Source organism: Liolophura sinensis, chromosome 10 (assembly GCF_032854445.1).
Source record: "Liolophura sinensis isolate JHLJ2023 chromosome 10, CUHK_Ljap_v2, whole genome shotgun sequence".
Classification (NCBI taxonomy): domain Eukaryota; kingdom Metazoa; phylum Mollusca; class Polyplacophora; order Chitonida; family Chitonidae; genus Liolophura; species Liolophura sinensis.
Window position 1 is genome coordinate 27,370,095 of NC_088304.1, and position 20,950 is coordinate 27,391,044.

At 39.8% G+C, this 20,950-nt stretch overlaps 3 protein-coding genes across 3 annotated transcripts in view; 1 reads left to right on the forward strand and 2 right to left on the reverse strand.

The window, feature by feature from the left end:
* LOC135477060 (uncharacterized) overlaps nt 1–3,071 on the forward strand; it is a 5,077-nt gene extending 2,006 nt beyond the window's left edge. Inside the window, exons 3-6 of the mRNA XM_064757212.1 lie at nt 712–900; nt 1,743–1,958; nt 2,244–2,357; nt 2,897–3,071. Of these exons, the coding sequence (XP_064613282.1) occupies nt 712–900; nt 1,743–1,958; nt 2,244–2,357; nt 2,897–3,018 (641 nt within the window). The 3' untranslated portion in view covers nt 3,019–3,071. The remainder of the gene's footprint in view (nt 1–711; nt 901–1,742; nt 1,959–2,243; nt 2,358–2,896) is intronic.
* Nucleotides 3,072–11,142: 8,071 nt separating this feature from the next.
* On the reverse strand, nt 11,143–15,355 carry LOC135477061 (uncharacterized). Its single transcript, XM_064757213.1, has 6 exons — nt 15,346–15,355; nt 14,779–14,913; nt 13,738–13,926; nt 12,065–12,280; nt 11,602–11,715; nt 11,143–11,276 (listed from the first exon to the last, which is right to left on the reverse strand). Exons 1-6 carry the CDS (start codon nt 15,353–15,355, stop codon nt 11,155–11,157), a joined length of 786 nt encoding a protein of 261 aa, XP_064613283.1. The 3' UTR covers nt 11,143–11,154.
* A 3,621-nt stretch (nt 15,356–18,976) lies between these two features.
* LOC135477062 (uncharacterized) overlaps nt 18,977–20,950 on the reverse strand; it is a 55,247-nt gene continuing 53,273 nt past the window's right edge. The window contains exons 17-18 of the mRNA XM_064757214.1: nt 20,228–20,334; nt 18,977–19,012 (exon numbers count right to left, since the gene is read on the reverse strand). Coding sequence (XP_064613284.1) covers nt 18,977–19,012; nt 20,228–20,334 — 143 coding nt within the window. The remainder of the gene's footprint in view (nt 19,013–20,227; nt 20,335–20,950) is intronic.

The following is a 20,950-nucleotide window of genomic DNA, read 5'->3' on the forward strand; positions in this document are numbered from 1 at the left end:
TTCGTAGCACATCTGCAACAAAGTCGAGCAAAAAGTTACTTAGAGTAACTGATGGCCTAAACATTCGTGAAATTAGAAGTTTCTAATAGAAAGAGGTGGCATATGAAAAGTTGCCTAACATTTTTCACAATTCACCTTATACAGCTGGACTGTTTTTGCCTGTATCGACAAAAATAGTTCGAACCCGAAGCTACCCGGGGGGCCTCCGTGGCTCAGCTGGTTAGCGCGCTAGCGCAGCCTAATGACCCAGGAGCCTCCTACTAATTCGGTCGCTGTGAGTTCAAGTCCAGCTTATGCTGGTTTCCTCTATGGCCGTATGTGGGAAGGTCTTCCAGCAACCTGCGGATGGTCGTGAATGTCCCCCAGGTTCTGCCCGGTTTTCACCCACCATAGTGCTGGCCGTCGTCGTATAAGTGACATATTCTTGAGTACGGCGTAAAACACCAATCAAACAAATAAATAAATCGACGCTGCCCTATTCGCTCAAACCATAAGTCGCTGCATATAAACTTACACAAATCAGTAGGCACACAGATTTTCTTTTAAAACAGTGTTTGACAGATTAACTACAGAGACTTCACATGTATATGACAAACAATTCTTGGTCGTGAGTTCGAAACCAGCTCTCGCTGATTCAGCTGTAACACAAATGCCATCAATACGCGTTTTCTTAAGTACTGAAGTCAGCTAGATTTTATTCATTCTTGGCAGGTTGCTGGCTGATCATCGACGGATGTCCACAGGAGCCAGAGCTCGCTGGAAAACGCCGGGACACCGAGGGGGAGAAGCATCATGGCGCACTGACTGACGAGGACGCCTGTTTAGCCCGTGCTGCTGTACAGTGGAGAGCTTGTGGTCAATCGTATTCTCATACCGTCAAAGCGGTGTTCGGACCCACAGGTACAGTGCTATTGAAACGTAACTAGTTCCTTGTACGAAAGCACCATACTGAGACATAAAGGTATGTAGGATAACTTCAATGCTCAGTGTATGCTCACGTACAAAGATGCTTTAGCAGTATTTTAAAATGACTGGCAATTCTTTCAGTACCTCTTTCCGCGTAATAGATATTTTTGTACAAGCGGAAATGGCCATTGTTTTGTTGTGTGTGCATAAGTATCAAGTCTACCCAAAGCGTTACAACAAAGACAAGAATGGACAATAGGCATGAAGTTCTTTAGGCGGGATAGTTTACCCGTTGAAGGTACTTTCTGCACCCAGTGCTGTTTTACATGAACCGATTGGGCAACACAATGCAGACAAGTGCAGTACTGTGACATAAGATCTACAAATAAGTTTTAATTCACTGCTTGTGCTGTTGTAAGTAAATATTTATGTATTTATTGTCAGATCTTTTTAAAGAAACAAAACATAGTTTGACTATAATATATGGGATGTGGTAGTTGAAATATATACAAACATAAGTCAGGCCTGGGGCGTCGGTAAACAATGACAGATTCTTGCTTATAAATTAAAAAAAGATTACACAGTGTGTTCACAGTTTTATTCATGAATAAGTTACATTGTCGGTGAAAGCGAAGAAACGTTTTTACCCTCTGGAATATATCGTTATCCAAGTGGCCTCAATACCAGACTATGCAATGAAATTCGTCACATCATATTTATGTGGCATATTCGCAAGTGTCGTTGATCATATATAATGACACTTTGCTCTGCTGGGCTATTATTTTCAAACAATGATTAAACCTGCATATCATAAATAAATCGTTCTCTGTGCGCAGGCGCGTGGACGGTGGCGGGCCAGGGTTGTTTCATGGGCAGTTACGGCTGCCCCTCACATGGCCAAACCAATGAGGGAAGCTTGGATAGGGATGGATATGCCGAGGCTCACGGTGGACTGACCAATGAAGCGGCTTGTTTAGGTCGTGCGGCTGGACAGTGGGTTTACTGTGGGTCATCACTGGACAATCCAGTAGTCAGCATCTTCAGACCCACAGGTTGGTGCTGGACAGCGAGTCTCGTTCTGATAATATCCGAACTCTTCTAAGAAGGAGGAAATATGTTAACCTGAAATTTCTGAAATGAAAATTGAAATACATTGTTTGCATTATTCATTCTCACTTTTTCTCATTTAATACATTTATGTGAACGAATTTTAATCAGCATTCATTTCCAATTCATATCACTTAGCAATTATACCCAAATGGTCATAGAGCATGATAAATACAACAACAAAAAAGTAACAAGCAAAACATGGAAAACTGGATTTGTTTTCGGTCCAGGAGCCAGAAGGTTTGCAGGCTATGGCTGTTGGATAAAGGTGCCGCATTGCCCTAAAGACCCCACTGTACCCCACATGTTCTTTGATGCCTGGGGTGACACCAACAGAAACACAGGTAATATTCTCAAATCGTCCGTGTTGACGCGCTAATTGGTGATTGTGACTATAATCTCATCATCGTTTGTCGAAGATGAGGCTCATATTTTTCCTAAGTCCATGTATATATCCATTTGAACTGATCGCTCTGTATGATATTGTTGCATGCTTTAAAATAAACCATTAGGCCCTGTTTTATTTTATAAAAAAATTGTTGCCTTTAAATTCATATTTTGGTATATAATATAATCAAGCTTCAACCTAAACAAAATGGTAATCGTCCGGAAGGTAGAATTGTAAGGTGGCCTATCACATTACTATGGTGTGGGGAGTGGTTTTGCACGGTGTGTGTCTGTTAGATTATAGTTCAACACGTAGAGAAAGTTACCGCTGGATGACGCAAATGCCATAAATCATGATCATCATCACTAAATTGTTATGCTGGGTGTAATGGAATGGCGGAGGTATGCTACAACTGTACTATTGTTTAGCTAATGGTGCACCGCTAACAAGTCGGCTTGTTACAGTACAAAGTTTATCTGTTCTGTTTCGGTCCAGGATTCAGCAAAGACAACTGCTTCAACCGCGCCCAGGACTACTGGGACCAGTGTGGGTCCAACAGTTCTTATCCCGTCACAGTGCAGTTCCGCCCTGAGGGAAGATCGAAAACTGTACCATAACAAGAAACCGGAAAGCTGTATTCGTTGTTTGGCAGCTATACTAATAAATACACATGAGCTATTTACTTGTTTTCATGCTCGATATGTTCAATTTTTTTGGTCACATTTATTTGATTTATTTATTCGATTGATGTTTTACTCCCCCTGCAAGAATATGTCTCTTATATTTCGATTGGAAGCACTATGGTAGGAGAAAACGGGGCAGAGAGGTTCGGAAATTAACGACCATCCATAGTTTGCTGACAGATCTTCCCACGTCCGACCGAAAAGGCAGCCAGCTTGAGCTTATATCGACTGCATTGGTGAAAGGCTCCTGAATTATGGCTGACATTAGTAAAAACGGTTATTTTTAATGCTGCGTATCACACCAGAATTAATTAATGTGGATTGTGCATCTTGTACACGAATGACTTATATGAAAGAGTCATGTGCCGTTCCTTCGTAAAATTGCATTGATGTTGTTTTCAACTTGATTGACAGTATATAGGTAAACGCTTAAGTATTGGTCCTCCCAAAAACAATAAATGTCACTCTGACCACATTCTGACAGTATACGCTTGAGCAGAAACACACTGCAAAAACGTTTCAGGAACATACATCTTCTCCATCTCAATTAATTACAGAGGCCACCGAGTGTTAAGGATGACATCCCAACACAATGGCTTAGGAACATCCCTCCAATGGTATCACTCAGAGGTCAAATCCAGCAACCTCTGAATGAGCCTATGTTTCTCCCAGGCCGTGCTCGGTTTCCTCCTACCATAATTTTGGCCACCACTGAGTAAGAGAAATATTCTTCCCTGTGACGTATAACACCAACCAGAAAGATAACTAATTGTTTATTGATTTCTTTGTTTCTTTGATTGTTAATCTATTTGTCTGTCTAAAAAATTACGTTGAACACACGCAGTCTTGAGTAAGAACAAATAACGTTTGCAAGTGGAAAAGATTCATCGGTCGAAGGCTCGTTTTCAACGTGACTCGATATCGTCAAATCCAGACACCAACTCTCAAAACGATGTTCAACACAAAGTACCCAGGAACTAATTATAATGTCTTAATTATTTGTGAATAGACAAATAAAAACATTTTGGTGACACACTTGACGGCTGTATTCGGGCTTCTTCACATGATAGCGGACTCCCCTCTTGTTACCATGGAGACGGACTAGCTCATGTTACATAACCAGTAGGGGGTACCGATACGGCCTAAAACTTAGACATTACATCCTTCGTTTTTTTTTGTATAACTGATTAACCCAAATTACTCTTTGAACTATACTAATATTTACAAAATCTTTTGGAACTTTAAAATTAAAAAACCATGAGGTTAGAGTGTAACCTGTAGTCCGTAATAATGTATTCTCCGCACATTAAAGAATTCAATGCGTTGATAGCGCCCTTTACAGTAACTTGAACACAATTAATATTATTTTGCGAACAGTCAAAACAAATGCACTTGATCTAAACAGTTCACACTAAAACTGTCAGCATAAAACTCAGTAATTAAAATATTTGAAAAGTTCAAATGAATTGAACACACGCATTTCACTCGATGTAAAAAAAATAAATTTCACTAAGGAAATTCACATTCCAACACATCACACATAGGCAGACAGATACGCGAGCTGGATGTGATTTCTAGTTGGGAAGCGTCTCGGAATATCCTGCTGGTTCGGTTCTGACGGAAGGTCCTGATCATCGTAAGGATCGTTGACTTCAGGTAGGTTCATTCTCGTAATTTTCTTCAGATCCCGTTCGTGCTGTTCACCGTTAGAACCCTGGACGATTACCATCGATCTTTTTTTGGAGACCGCTTTGAATGGGCGTTTGTCAATTTGGTTGACAGTTTATTTTCACGTTTGGCTGCTAGCAGGACTGTATCCCGTGGTTTAAAGTTAGAGACACTGGCACCAGATTTTGCGTCCGAGCGAGCTTTCATTTTCAACTTGGCTTGTCCTTGTCACTTTTGTTTTGTAGATTGATGTTTCTCGTTGCACGAGGAGCTTACAGGTTCTGACAATTTGGCCTTGATTGGCCGCGAAAAGAGCAGCTCGGCCGCAGATACACCTGTCGTTGAATGTGGGGTTGCTGAGTAATTCAGCAGAAACTGGATGAGATCTTTCTCCCACTTTCTCTTTCCAATGAAAGAGGATCGAACGGACTTTTCTAAGGTTCGCATAAAGCGTTCTGCCTCGCCGTTATCTCTGGGCCAGTAAGGAGTTACGTGTCTGTGCTTGAAGCCTTGAATTTCCCGCATCACCATTGAATGGCGGGCTATTGTCAGTTTTAAGTAGGTCGACAATGCCATGTGTGTAGAAAATTCTGTCAAATTTGGGAATTACATGTGCGACTGATGTCGATTTCACTTCATCTTCCGGGTAACGGGAAAAAATCATCGATGACAACCAGGAAGTAGTCACTGTTTGGGAAAGGTCCCAAAAATCGGTACTAACATGACTACAGGGCTTGTCAGGCATTTCGGTCATATTCAGTGGCCCTGGTTTTGGGGATTGTCCGTTGCTTGACAGGGAATACATTGACCAATTAAAGTCTCTGTGTCCTTGTCGATACCTGGGTACCACTCTTTTCGCGCCACAATAGCTTTGTTTTCACGATGCCTTGATGTCCTTCATGGGCAAGTTTAAGGAAGTGTGTTAGCGTTTGTGGAATGATGATATGCGATCCGCGAATAAGAATGCCTCTAGACGGTGTCAGACTTAGTTCCATTTCTTATTTTGTAGAACTGCTGTAGGTCTGGATTATGTTTGTCCCATTTTCCAGATGAAACAACTGTCGCGAGCTTTGTCATAACCTTGTCCTGTTTGGTTGCATACGCGCGCATTCGTCTCAGCATATTTTGGCTTGTTACGGTAGTGAAAACAGCAACAGAAAACAGACTCAGTGACTCAATATTACAATGTAAACAATGGCTTTATATATAAAATGAGACGTACAGTTTTACAGACAGTTCAACAACAACAACATAAAAAAAACATACACATCAGTATTACCGGTCTTTAAAAGTTTCCAGTTCACCTTTGCATCCCAAGGAACGAATTCCAGGAGATCCAACGTAAAGACCATGGGATAAACACACACTTCACACAAGTCACAAATTGTTCCAGACAGGTACTTCGCTAGGTTAGCGAACGCGAACACAGTACACAGGTTACACAGAACTGGAACAGTCAAGCCTTTGAATGACGTCACACCCGCAGAGCACAACACAGGGTAAATACAGGCATGGAGGTATAATCCACTTTAAAACAGTCAGCTCCCACAGAAACTCACAAACGAGCCGTTCAGAGACGTAGAGTAATGTCACCTTGTGGCAGAACGAACGTCCTTTGCCAAAACTGAAAACTTCAGTTTAGAGTCCTTGACGACCTTGTCGGTCAGGTGAGGTCATCGTGTTAAACAAATTACACAGTCCACACTGTATAATCATAATAAAGATCCGAACACCAATAAACGTGACTTCCGCAGAAATTCACATAAACCAGACATCAGTACTACTGTGGTACACAAACGGTGCCGGCATAAAAATCTGTCCTCCCAAATGAAACTGGCATCACCAGCTCATATAAACATAATGGACTCTATACGAGAGCGTCGCACACTCTCCTGGCTCCCAGTGGATGCAGCAAAAATACCTCCTCTCTGCACAGAAAACACGGCTTATATACGCTCCAGGTAGATTCAACTATTTTTAGACACAGAATTAACATCCAATGAACAGCCAGTTAAATAAACAAAGCATTAAACAAGGTGCTTTCGGCCAGGTCCGCGCTGTACATATATAACAGGGCCTGTTATGCTTTCACAAAGGTCCGCAGACTAACAGTACATGAAAACGTTAAATAGTCATACATAACACCCCCACCCTTCAGGGAAAGAAAGTTTTGCATAAAACTTTCTTTAACATATTCATAATCATGAATAATAATAACGTTTACCACAGTCTTTAAAAACAAAGCTGCAGAAAACCAACTAGACACGTGACAAACAATCAGGAATCACATTATCTTTCCCTTTTATGTGTCTAATCTCTTGCAAAATTCTTGCAAAAGCAAACTCCACCGTAACAATCTTCGGTTTTTACCTTTTAGTTTGTGCAAGAAGGTCAAGGGATTGTGATCTGTATACACAACAATGGGGTAACTTGACGAAGTCACATATACTTCAAAATGCTGTAATGCTAGAATCAAGGACAGACACTCCTTTTCTATTGTCGAATAATTTCTCTGGCACTTGTCAAATTTGCGAGAGAAAAAACATACAGGGTGATCAACGTGATCTGTTTCATTTTCTTGTAACAAAACTGCCCCAGCAGATATATCACTAGCATCAACAGCTAGCTTAAATGGTAAACTAAAATCAGGTGCTACAAGTATGGGGCCGCTGCTTAGCATGGCCTTTAATCTATCAAAAGATCTCTGACACTCAATGGACCACAAGAATTTAGCACCTTTCTTTAACAGCTGAGTTAATGGCTCACTAACAAATGAAAAGTTCCTACAGAACTTACGATAATAACCTGCCATGCCCAAAAAAAACGCTTTAACTCTCTCTTACAACTTGGCACTGGAAAACAAGAGATAGCAACTCCACTAGGATGTACAACATTGAGATCAGTGCTATCTCTGTCTACATATGGCTTTAACATGTTAATGTGACAAAGTTGTCTAGATTTGCGCCGATCAGGAGTGAAAATAATATAATTAAGATCACTTAGCCTCTTGTCTACTACATAAGGTCCAAAATAACGAGCTTCAAGTGGCTTACCACTAACTGGAAGTAAGGCCAGTACCTTCTGACCAACTTCAAATCTGCGTCTTACTGTCTCTTTGTCATACTTAGTTTTCATCCTCTTCTGAGAAGCTGTAAGATTCTCTCTGGCTAACTCACATACTCTGTTGAGCTTAGTACGAAAACTTGACACATACTGTAATAGGTTAACATTGTCACTATCACCAGACACAAACTTTTCCTTGAACAACTGTAGTGGACCACGCACAGTATGGCCAAACACAAGCTCAAATGGACTAAATCTAAGTGACTCCTGTACAGACTCTCTTACAGCAAACATTAACAAAGGTACACCCTCGTCCCAATCTTTCCCTGTCTCAAAGCAGTAAGTTCTTATCATACTTTTCAGTGTCTGATGGAATCTCTCTAGTGCTCCTTGACTTTGTTGTGATGCGTGATCATTTTTCTTCACTGTCGGGAGTTTATCAACCGATGACAGAGGTTGTTGTGGTAGGGAACTATTTTTGTTCTCTGTGAGGAGTTTACCCTGCTTGTTTATCACTGAATGGAGATTGAGGCATAAACTGTCTGCCACTGTTTGATAAGTTCTAGCTGTGTATATGTCTCAAAACCTAACAAGGAACCTGGATTTTGATCCACCACATAAAAACAGGTGACCACGTTTTCTCTCACGTTTCTATGTATGCCTCAAAAGTATCCATAACATGTAGAGGGGTTTTGGAACCAAAGACACATATTTTTTTATTTTGGATTGGCGAGTAGGACTTTTTTGTGTTTCGTTATTACTGTGTAACATGATTTATCTAACACGTTCACTGACTCGCCACTATCAACTAGGATTGGAACCGCTGTGCCTGCTATTTTGACTGCAATTTTGGGCACTTTAGTGGGAAAGTTTACACTGCTGCTTTTGTCACAAACGGTAAATACATACTCATCCCCTGATGATGAATCAGTGTTACTCTCTTCTGCATGTATTTGGTTAAATTACTTTTTGGTTCGACTTTGTGAGCTACGACACACTCTAGCAAAATGGTTGAGTTTACCACAATCCCCACATGTTTTACCAGTAGCTGGACAACTTGTATTTCTATGTGGCCTAACACCCCCACAATTTCTACACTCATTGTTTCTGTGTGGTTTGTTTTGGGGTTTTGGAAAAGGTGTATGCTTTTTGCTTTTGTGTCTAAATTCGCCTGGCCTGTTTGAGAGATTGCTTACCGTGACTGGGGCTGGTTCTGACTTTACTTCCATTTTCTGACTTTGGAGTTCAGATGTTTCTGTGGCTCGGCCAATGTCAAAAATTTTTATGTAATGTCATATCAAATTCTCTCAACAGTCTGCGTTTGAGATGGGTTGATCTGCACTTTTCCACCACTTGATCTGCGATGGCGTCGTGACGAACTGTGCCATCGTTTCACCCTCCTGTTGCTTTGCATCCATGAACATGTACCGTTCGTAGCGCACATTTTGATTTCGGTAAGAAATATTCATTTGCCGTTTCAAAGTCATCACCAGTGCCTTTGAGTCTTTGGAAAACGTCTTGAACGGACTCACCTGCCAGATATATCAGCGCGCGTTTCTGTTTGTCGTTGTTGATACCAGTTGCATTTACGTACAGGTCAAATCTCTCACGCCATTTGTTCTATCGTGTGGCGAACGACGTCTGATCAGTGTCCGCTTGGAAGGTAGGAATTCCCGGTATGTTCAGCGCTTGAGCAATCGTTTGGATTGTCCACCTCGTCGCCAGATATAATGTCTAAATTATTTGTGAATAGACAAATAAAAAAGTTTGTTTGGTAACACACTAGACGGCTGTATTCAGGCTTCTTTACATGATGGTGAACTCCCCGTTTGTTACCATGGAGACGGAATAGCTCATTTTACATAACCAGAAGGGGATATCGATACGGCCTAAAACTTAGACATTCCACTAATAAAGTACATTAAGTACAACATTAAGAAGGATGCGTGCAAAGAAAAGTCAACAGTTTTTAATGATGCTGGAAAGAGGTAACGGATATTATCAATAGGGGATTTAACGAGATCGATATTAAGTTGTTTACCATGCTAGTGTGTAAGTTCTCTATAATCAAAGTATGTATCTCTGTTGCACAGTGATTGCACCTGTTCATATATCAGCTTTATCAACAGTCTGTTTCGTGGCAAATACAAAACCTCAATCCCCGGGGTGAGCGGAGTTAGTCCACTCTATACACTTATACATGCTCATGCATTTGATTGATTGGTGTTTTACGCCGTACTCAAGAATACTTCACTTATACGACGGCAGCCAGCACCATGGTGGGAGGAAACCCGTGATCTGGCAAACTGAACACAGGTACGTTATAAAATGTGAAACCAGCTACCGTTATCATTGTAAAACGCCAGCAAGTGTATGAAGAATGAACGTTAAACTAAATGTCATTGATGAAATTGAGCCTTTGATGATAAGGACATGAACCTCCCACATGTGGGCGGATAGAGGTTTGATTGTGGCGTGACACTAACGACAAGCAATTTCTCCAGCGTGTATGACTGAAGCAAATAAAAAGTGGGTGGGTGGGTGGGTGGGGAAAGGAGTGGGCACTATTCCAAAAGAATGAGGCGAGCGTTCAGGTTGTAAACAGAACACCATATTATTACAAATTACGAGCCAACAACAATAAAAAATAGCTGTGTGTCATTCATAATACAATTAAACGTCTTTTGGTTTCTAACAAAATATGTTTCTCTGGCATATTTACCAGTCAGTTATAATGGCCCCTATAGATAATAAATCGAGATGGAGAAGATGTGGGTTCCTGAGACGTGTTTGCGGTGTGTTTCTGTTATTAAAAGGCGAATGTTCTCAGCATGCTGACAAAGTGACCTTTATTGTTCTTTGGAGGACCAGTCCCCAAGCGTTCCCCTAAATACTATCGATCAAATTGAAAACACGATCAATTTAACTTTCAAAGGAATTGCACGTGACTAAGGCGACAGAACACACAAGTCTTTCATGTAAGTCTCTCGCTTACAAGACGCACACTCTACATCCACTCTGGTAAGGTGCGCAGCATTACAAATTACCATTTTTCCTAATGTCAGCAAGATTTCTCAGTCTATATAAGCTCATGCCGGTCGGAAGGTCAGTCAGCAATCTGGAGATGGTCGTGAATTTCCGCACGGCTCTTCTCCTGCCATAATGCTGCCCATCGTTGTGTAAGAGAAATATTTCTGAGTGCAGAGAACAACACCAATCAAATAAATCTATCAAAAAATATGAAAAAAATGGATATATCGAGCAGGAAACCATGCAAATAGTTCATGGGTATTTATTTTTATATCAACCCATTAACGAATACAGCTTTCCGGTTTCTTATTATGGTACAGTTTTCGATCTTCCCTCAGGGCGGAACTGCGCTGTGACGGGATAAGAACTGTTGGACCCACATTGGTCCCAGTAGTCCTGGGCACGGTTGAAGCAGTTCTCTTTGCTGAATCCTGAACAGAAACATAAGTTTTTATCACGTGATAGTTCTACTCTCCAAAACTCGCAATTCTACTTTCAGTACGATTATAAATTTGTAGGGGTTGAAACTTGATTATATTATATACCACAATGTATCTTCTAAGGAAAACACATTTCTTACTAAAATTAAATAAGGCCTATAGGTTTGTTTTAAAGCATGTAATAATATCAAACCCATAAGTTTAAATGGATGTATTTTTAGGGTAAAAATCCTAAACAGGGGTCGACAGACGATAATGGAATTACTGTCACAAAAACTCAGTAAAGTTGTTAACACGGACGTTTTGAGGATATTACCTGTGTTTCTGTTGGTGTCACCCCAGGCATCAAAGAACATGTGGGGTACAGTCGGGTCTTTAGGGCAATGCGGCACCTTTATCCAACAACCGTAGCCAGCAAACCTTCTGGCTCCTGGACCGCAAACAAAACCATTTCAGACAACATAAAATGCTTGTTTTCAGTTTTTGCTTGTTACTTTTTTGTTGTTGTATTTATCACCAGGACCCTATGACCATGTATATATATATATATAGACTTTATATATATATATATATTTTTTTTTTATATATTTTTATATATATATATATATATATATATATATATATATATATATATATATATATATATATATATATATACACACACACAAAATGATTCGAGGGAAATGCAAAAAACAATGTATTTTCTTTGTTTCAGAAAGTTTAGGGTACCATATGTTTCCTCTTTCTCAGAACGCTATTACTCGCTGTCCAGTACGAACCTGTGGGTCTGAAGACGCTGACTACTGGATTGTCCAGTGATGACCCACAGTACACCCACTGTCGCGCGGCCCGATCTAGACAAACCGTCTCATTGGTCAGTCCACCTTGAGCCTCAGCATATCCATCCCTGACCAAGCTTCCCTCATTGGAATGGCCATGCGAGGGGCAGCCGTAACTGCCCATGAAACAACCCTGTCCTGCTACCGTCCAAGCGCCTGTGCAAAGAGAATAAATTGCATTTTTGATAGGCAAGTTTAATCATTGCTTGGAAATAATAGCCTCCCAAAGCAAAGGGTCATTATATATGATCAAAGACATCTGTAAAAATGTCACATAAATCTCAAGTGACGAAATTCATTGTATAGTCTCATACGGAGACCACTCGTATACTATTTCAGAACGTTTCTTCACATTTACCGATTATGTAATTTGATTGTGAACAAAACTGTGAACAAACTGTAATCTTTTTTAAATTTAAACAAAGGGGTCTTTTACTGTTCACAGACGCCTCAAGCCTGTCTTATGTTTGCATATATTTTACCTACCGCATCTTATACATGTAGCAAAACCATGTTTTGCCTCTTTAACTATGTAAAAAGATCTGACCATAAATACTTAAATATTTATTTACAGTAGCACAAGTAATACTTTTGGAAATCAACTGAAACATTTTTGTCGCTCTTAGGTCATTACTAAACATGCCTGGCATTGTGCTGCCCAATCAGTTCATCTAAAATAGTACTCGGTGTACAAAATACCCACAATAGGTAAACTATCCCCTCCACAGAACTTCAGTTCTAAGCCTGTGCAGTCTATCGTTCATACTTGTCTTGGTGGTAACGCTTCTGGTACAGACTTCGTACCCATGCATTTACAATAAAACAATGCTTAATTCTCCTTGGACCGGAATATTTATCATTTAACAATACCGATAACGCAACTTTGTACGTGATTGTTGCTAACCCCGTCTTTAAATATTGTATTATATTTTATTGCCATCCACGGCGAAGTATATTACCGGGTTCAGTGATTTCACGTCATTCAACATCTGTACTCCATTTTCAGTATGTACCACTTTCGCCATAAGCTAACTTTTTTGGAGCTTGTATAGCTCTTTGTGCGATTACGTACATTTCATATCATTTCGCCATGCCTTCGTGTATATTTCCGAGGAGTGAAACACACCGCCTGCTGGACATCAGGGACGCTACTGTCAACCCGTCCCCCTGGAGAAGTTACACCTTTACAGGCAGTTGGAGATCAACTATCATCAGCGAGCGGTGCTCAATAGAGCTTGTCACTTATTGGACTGTCACTCTTCGATTGGGGAATTCCTGTAGACTATGGATTTTATATTTACGTGGATTGATTCGCCTTGGAAGCTGGACTATTACATCCGGATTTGGACGCTGTCATCAATAAGACATTATTTGTGTATTTTGTTAAAATATATGTATTGAACTTATTCAAGCGTCTTCGTGTTTCTTTGTTTGATCTTGTGTATCGCCGATCTGATAGTGGAGCAAGTTACTTGTTTCTTATCTTTACTCTCAAATAGTGTTACCTTAACAAAGCGATGAAATAATCCTGTGCATGAGCATAGCTACATACCTACCTATCTTAATATGGCGCTTTCGTACAAGAAAAGAGTCACTTTTGAAAAGTACTGTACCTGTGGGTCCGAACACCGCTTTGACGGTATGAGAATACGATTGACCACAAGCTCTCCACTGTACAGCAGCCCGGGCTAGACAGGCGTCTTCGTTGGTCAGTGCTCCATGATGCTTCTCCCCTTCGGTGTCCCGGCGTTTTCCAGCGAGCTGTGGCTCTTGCGGACATCCGTCGATGATCAGCCAGCAGCCTGCCATGAAGAAAAATGCGCTTAGATGTTAGGTTACAACCGAATTAGCGAGAGCTGGTTTCGAACTCATGACCAACATTTGTTTGTCATGTGCATGTGAAGTCTCTGTAGTTGATATGTCAATCATTGTTTCGAAAACTCTGTCATTACAGTCTTCTGAAAATTAATTTCTTGGCGTTAATCTGCCGATCACCTCCAGAAGCTTTCAGAAGTTTTCAATGATTTTCATGATGCCTACTTTCTGTAGAGACTTTTAATTTCACAAACGTTTAGCTCATCAATTTTCTCAATCGTTCATCAACACCAAGGAACTCTTCGTTAAACTTTTTTCAGGAGGGTTCTATTAACATTTCTGGCACGTCACATAGTACAGAAGGACTTTTCTTACCTTTAGGCATTCCAGCACACAGTAAACAGATCTTTATTCAAGTCATTAATTAGACGTCATATCTTCTTGGGTAATCCTGGCGGTACTGCATGAACGACAGCTATGTCGTACATTCTATCCTACATCCTCTCATTACAGCTTAAACAATGTTTACTCAGAGGTGAGGTTCAATTCTGACCTTATTAAACTGATTATCCTCCTGTACCCCTACCCCATATGCCAAGGTTAGGGTATCGTGTGACATTAGGTGGTCAACTACTCGATTGTGGCCGTTTTCACCAGTGAGCTGCGTGTATAGCTGTACTCGCTCAAGTGGAAACATTCGTTATTGAAAAACGGTTTACTAGAAGTATTCTGCTGTCTTCTATTCAGAATAACACCGTAACCAGTGAAAAAAATCTTCTTTTTTTTTAGAGAAATCTAATAGGAAAATATCAGTTTACGATTCACGAGTTCGTGATTACCAGTTTTATCAGTAAGTGTATTGGGCTGGCTTCCATCGTTCACAATCTGTGGCCGCAGGATTTTGGTTGAGGGAGCTTCAGTCGAAGTCACACAGTTCGTTCTTAATGGTATATTCGTCTTCGTGGATAATGTACCTGAAACATTGATTAACCAAGGCATATACCCTTGTCATCAAAGGTTAAACGGTTCAAAGTCTACGCCCTAAGCTTGAAGAAAATGTGCAAAAAAAAAACGCATATTTCACACTGCCATTCTCCTTCGCAGATGTCATGAATTTTTGACTAGTCAGTGGCAAGCGGAGGTGCTGCAGTTGGCCAACATATTGAAACGCTGTATCTGTACGTGTTTGTGTGGAGCCATGTCTCACTGTTGCGTGACGTTCGAATGTGCATATAGAATTACAAACTCTATGAACTATATGAAGTAGCACCATTCTCACATAATATTTCACCTGCACATAAATCACACAAAAAGATCTAAATGAGAAAAAAATGTTCAATGATCCTTTTAAGCGCACAAATAAACAGCACATTGGAACAATGCATTATTTGGTGAGGTACACGTACCAGTCTGCATGTTAATTGCATAACAGACTCCTTGTCGGATAATAACGCTTATATATATTACCTGTGCGTGCCCCGTTTCTGCTGGTGGTTTTTGACCCCGAGGCGAGACCTCTGCACAATTATACCAATAACTATAAATCACAACACTATGTATAGGACTAACGCTGGGAATAGTGGTGCATGTTCCCAGGGCGAGTCAATAAATGATTCGTTTGCACTAAGACACATTTCCATCAAAGTATCGGATATATTTGAGAACATTCCAAATATGGACATACCAGTTGTCTTACATGTACATCATTTGATACAACCGCCACTTTTATTTCTTCACTGACTGGTAAATGTTATTCTGTTAATTCCTGCGTTAGCTTAAGCTGTATTGCCTCTAACTGTATTTACTTGGAAACATGCAAGAAGTGTGATCAGTAGTATGTTGGGAAGACCACCCAGAAACTACAGAAATCTACGGTTGAACCGGCACCGTAAGTCCGTGCCCAATAAACAATAGCTAATAGGCTAGCATTTCTCTACCTCCGACCATGATTGGGACCATTTCAGCATTCAAATAACAGAATCGGTTTATCCATCAGCAAATGAGACAAATGTCGAATTTGAACGTAAAATAAGTGACCGTGAGCTTTTCTGGATGCTAGAGATTGATTCAGTCTTTCCGTAGGGGTTGAATGATAACGTTATGGGAATCGGCAATTAACATCCAGCCAACCACATGACTCCATCATAATAAATTTATTCAAATACCATAAACGTAGGCCTCGCAGTCACGGTAGGAGTAAGTTCAATAGAAACGTGATTCACAAACACGTTACCGTTAGCTATTTAGTCGGATTGTCGTATGACACCAATAGCATGCATGCTCTACCCACAGTATTATATGCTCTGCCATTGAATTTGCTAAAACAGGTAGTTCAAGGCGTGTCCAGTAACATACACAATTTTAAATTCCACCTCACCTTGTACGTCTGTGTCAAGACATATCGTATTTTCGGTTGTATCGCCCTGTAACTACAATTGAAACTCAACACGATCGACTCTCTAAAGATAAAGTATTTAGACAGAGGCCTTGACTTAATTAACCTACCACGGATCTTTAATGAGTCTGATGTTCGTAGTGCTGTGCCTAATTATTTTAATATCCATGAGCCCCCTAGCATATCCTATGAGTATACAAAGCCCATCGCTTCCAAAATTTTCAATTATTCCCAGGCCATCAAGGAGTTCGATTTGGCGACGTATACTTCTGGCGGCTATAACTGTGATTGTAAATCCTCAGTTTTTACCTGCGACAAATTTAAACATGTCCTGACTGGTGACCTTAATATTATTGAGAATCATGATCTAAGGAATCTCTTTGTGAGAGGTCCTAAGTATAGAGAAAAGAGAAATGTCAACATTTGATCTAACAAAAAAATATCATCTCGGCGCTTGAGGAATATGTTTAAAAATGGTCAAAACGGGAGAAAGTGGATTCTTCGGTGCTTAACGATTGGCTTGAGATTTTCTTAAAGAAGGTTAGTTTAACTGTTCATCGTATAGACATTGATGCTCTCCCTAAAGTTGAACAGGTTCTAAAGGGTCCCACTGTTTAAGAAACGCTTGCTGACCTTCATAGTAAATTTGTCATCACTGCAGCAGACAAGGCTCCCAATAATGTCATCTTTATTTTGCAAGCGTTATTATTATCAAATTCTTGTTCAAGAGCTATGTACATCTACAACAATATCCACGTATTCTGCTACTACATGTAATCTGAAGGAACTATTTAATAAACACAAAACCTTTCTTAAAGAAATGGGCCTAAATATACCTACCCGTCATACAGAAATACCACAACTTTACTGGATTCCTAAAATGCACAATTCCCTTACAATGCTCGATTTCTTGCGGGTTCAAGAAGTTGTACCACCAAACTCTTGTCAACCCTACTTACGAGAGCGTTACAAGGAGTAAAGTCATTTTGAAGTATGTATTGCTGTGCCATAACAAAAATTTCAGGTGTCAACTGTATATGGATTCTTAACAACTCCAAACGTCTTACAGAAGAACTTGATGCTCATATGCATATACCGTACAAAGACGTATCCACATGGAATTTCTCTACTCTCTATACTACAATTCCTCATAAAGACCTTATTGAAAGAATATCGTCGTTAATTGTCTCGGTATTTACTAAAACAGGTCACCGTTACATTAACGTCAAAAGCAATGAGGCTTTCTTTAGTTCTACTATTTATAAAGGTTACAACTCATGTGATGTTACATTATTTATTGAATTACTTGAATTTCTCATTAATAACATCTATGTGAAATTCGTAGATACCATTTACCAACAGTGCATAGGTATTCCAATGGGTACCAGTTGTGCGCCTCTTTTGGCAGACCTATACCTGTTTTCATATAAATACGACTATATGCAGAAATTACTTAAAAGTAATATCCTTAAGGCTCGATCCTTTTCATTTACCAAGCGGTAAATTGATGATCTACTCGCGTTAAATAAACCCCATATTGCTGAAGAGGTAAAGGAAATCTATCTGCCTTCATTGGATTTAAAGGAGAAAACAGATAGTCCTGAGGCTACATCTTATTTGGATCTATATCTGTACAAAGACGAACAAGGTCTCATTTCACGCCGCGTTCACGACAAAAGAGATAACTTCAATTTAGATATTGTAAATTATCCTTATTTGGATAGCAATATACCAAAGGGACCTACATATGGCGTATACATAATTCGCCTTGTAGCATTTGGCAGATCTTGCGTAAATTGTGATGATTTTAATCTGCGTTACAAGCTGTTAGTTCAAAAACTAGTTTGTCAAGGACACTCTATCAAACGCCATCATTCTCAGTTTCTCAAATTTTACAATGAGTATAACACTCTAGTTGGCACGTATGGACAGAGGGTTCAGAATCACTTGCGATCTGCATTGTGATCAACAACATAGACGGCGCTGTTATCCTTATGTACATATCTATCGAATACATGGCGTTTAACAACATAGATGGCGCTGGTTGACGAGTGCAAGCGTCTATCTTGTAGACAGCTTTTATACAGACAAGCATGTCATTTGTAACATCATAGATGACGCCTCTTGTAGTATGACATCCTTACATATTAACGGGAAAGACGTAATCGTCCGTTACTTTTGAATCACAATCTGTTTGCTTAAGTTCTGTCATTTTCAAACTGTATCTAATACCGCTTAACCTGGGGCTAGGGGTTATAAAGGCAGCCATGCTCATTATATCTGCGTGATGCCTTTATGAACAGTTGCAACCAAAGCGCGACTGAGATACCTTGTTTATTTGTTATTTGACCCGGAACTCATTCATGGACTACGAATTTGAACTTTAATTTGTAATTCGTGCCTGGAATATCCACTGTCTGCCCGGGATCGTTGGAGACTGATGACCGCTTCTCTCTTGTGTGTTACGGGATTTATTTCGTATTTGTATAATTTCTTACATACCTTTGTCTGTGGGAGCTAGTGTTGAACGTTTTTTTAGAAATAGATCTTGCGATTATCGACTTGGAACGCCCTTTACGAACTGCGAATGGTATACGAATGTCGGACATGACGCTCATATCTACATTTCATATGTATATTTGTCACTGGCAGCAGGGTAGAAGTGACGGCCCTGACCTCTGTAAATGAGTATAAAGTTGAATGTCTTTTAAGAACAATCCAAGCACAAGTCTATTCTTAATACCTGAACCATGGAGTCAAAAATCAATCTATATAAAATTTGAATGTTAGAATGTTGGAAATCCATTCAGTTTTACACCAGGTATTAAGTGAATTATCACCACCATTTGCCACGCATGCGTTTGATTTGGGAGTAGGCCTATAACCCAATCATTTCCATTATAAGTACAAAGGCAATAGAGTATGTCATGCAATATTTACTATGTTTAAAGGCTGGACCAACAGATAGATGTGGGCCGATTTCGTTTAGAGTTGGTGGTTGTGAAAATCCTTTTCTGGTCGCCCATTGAGCAACCTGGCATATCACTCGGTAATCTCCAGACCGTTGGTGGTTAAAGTCGGCAGGTTTAGTATACTGCAAAGTAAAGATAAAATGGCTAAAAAGTGCTGTGAATCCATCTACAGTTTAAGTCAGTAGCTCTCAGTTTAATCACCACCAGTCTCGTACTCTCACAGGCTTCCATGTTGCAAAGATGATAAAGCTAATTTGCCAACGACACAGTCTGCCACCCGCGTCATTAAGCACATAAACAGAATCTAGTCAGCAGATACGTGTTTTTTACACAACATCTGTAAATGAAGAATTTCTTTAAAGAAATACAAGCGATGCTATATAAGTTCCCGGAGATCCACGCTGTTTTGTGTTTTGATTTATATTTAAAGAGCAAAAGATGTAAAAAAAATGAGACGTACCTTTCTTTTCAACTTTTATCGTCTTACGAATTGGTTAGGAATAATGGCTGTAATAATTTTCCAACTGTTCACGATGTATCCCGCAAGTCTTATACGGATAATTTGAGAGGACACACTCTCTATTTCTCATCGTTACATAACAACGCAAAATCACGACTGTCGATACTTGGTCTCTATACACGGCGAAATGTACAATTTAAACACAATTAATGTATAACAGATTTGATTTAGAGTACTCGAGAATTTTTCTTTGTTACGACGTCCGTCAGCTTTATGGCTGGAGGAAACATGAATAGAAAATCGATATTTGTCGTTTCAATCGAGTCGCATTTTCCGGGTGTAGTATCGGTGTAAATTTACTTCTTGGGGATTTGAACCATAGGCCTTTCAGTATGAAACACGAACATGTCCACGACTAAATGGAACTGTTAGGATTAACATATTCGTGATTCTCAGCTTACCAGGTAGTTATCATGTACGTTATACCAGTCAGTTCTGTCATAACCTGTTAAAGGCACAAATATAGATGACGATCCTCCATAGAAGACGTTCTGGTAAATTTCGTTTCCTGGAGAAAACAGTACACATGTCATCAGCCAGTAAGCAATAATTCAGTTAGCAGATACACTGAGGCAGCATTTATTTTTCTGTTGAATAACTGTTGGCTCCTTGAATTTTAAAATCCCAATATGAAAGTCCTTCTGTTTGAGACACGTAAAGCTACTTGTGTCTGTGTTTCGATTTACCCCTGCTGGATGATGCTGTCTTTTTCACAATAAGGGCGCTTGCAATTCTTTAAAATAAACATAATTCATCTTGTGAGGTTACACAGTACTGAAGAATATACCCACACAAAAGAGTAATCTCATGTAAAGCCTCGTGAGTCCGAGGCCTGGTTCTTTGTATTGTTTTAATGTGACTGTACGTTAAATGGGATGTCAGCACAGATTCTGAGTTATTCTAGGCCAGTGATGTCTAGTAAATTGAAGTTAACATCACTGCATATTTATTTTTTTCCTTAATTCTGCTACAGCCATGGTGTTAGGGGTCTTCTAAATTGCTATTATTTATGCATTCACATGAACAGTTAGAATACAACATTAAATGAAGTAAATTGACAAAAGGCCGTGTTTTATCCGTTACGTGTGACCATTTGCCAGTTATTCCACTGTCGTCGCTGTTCT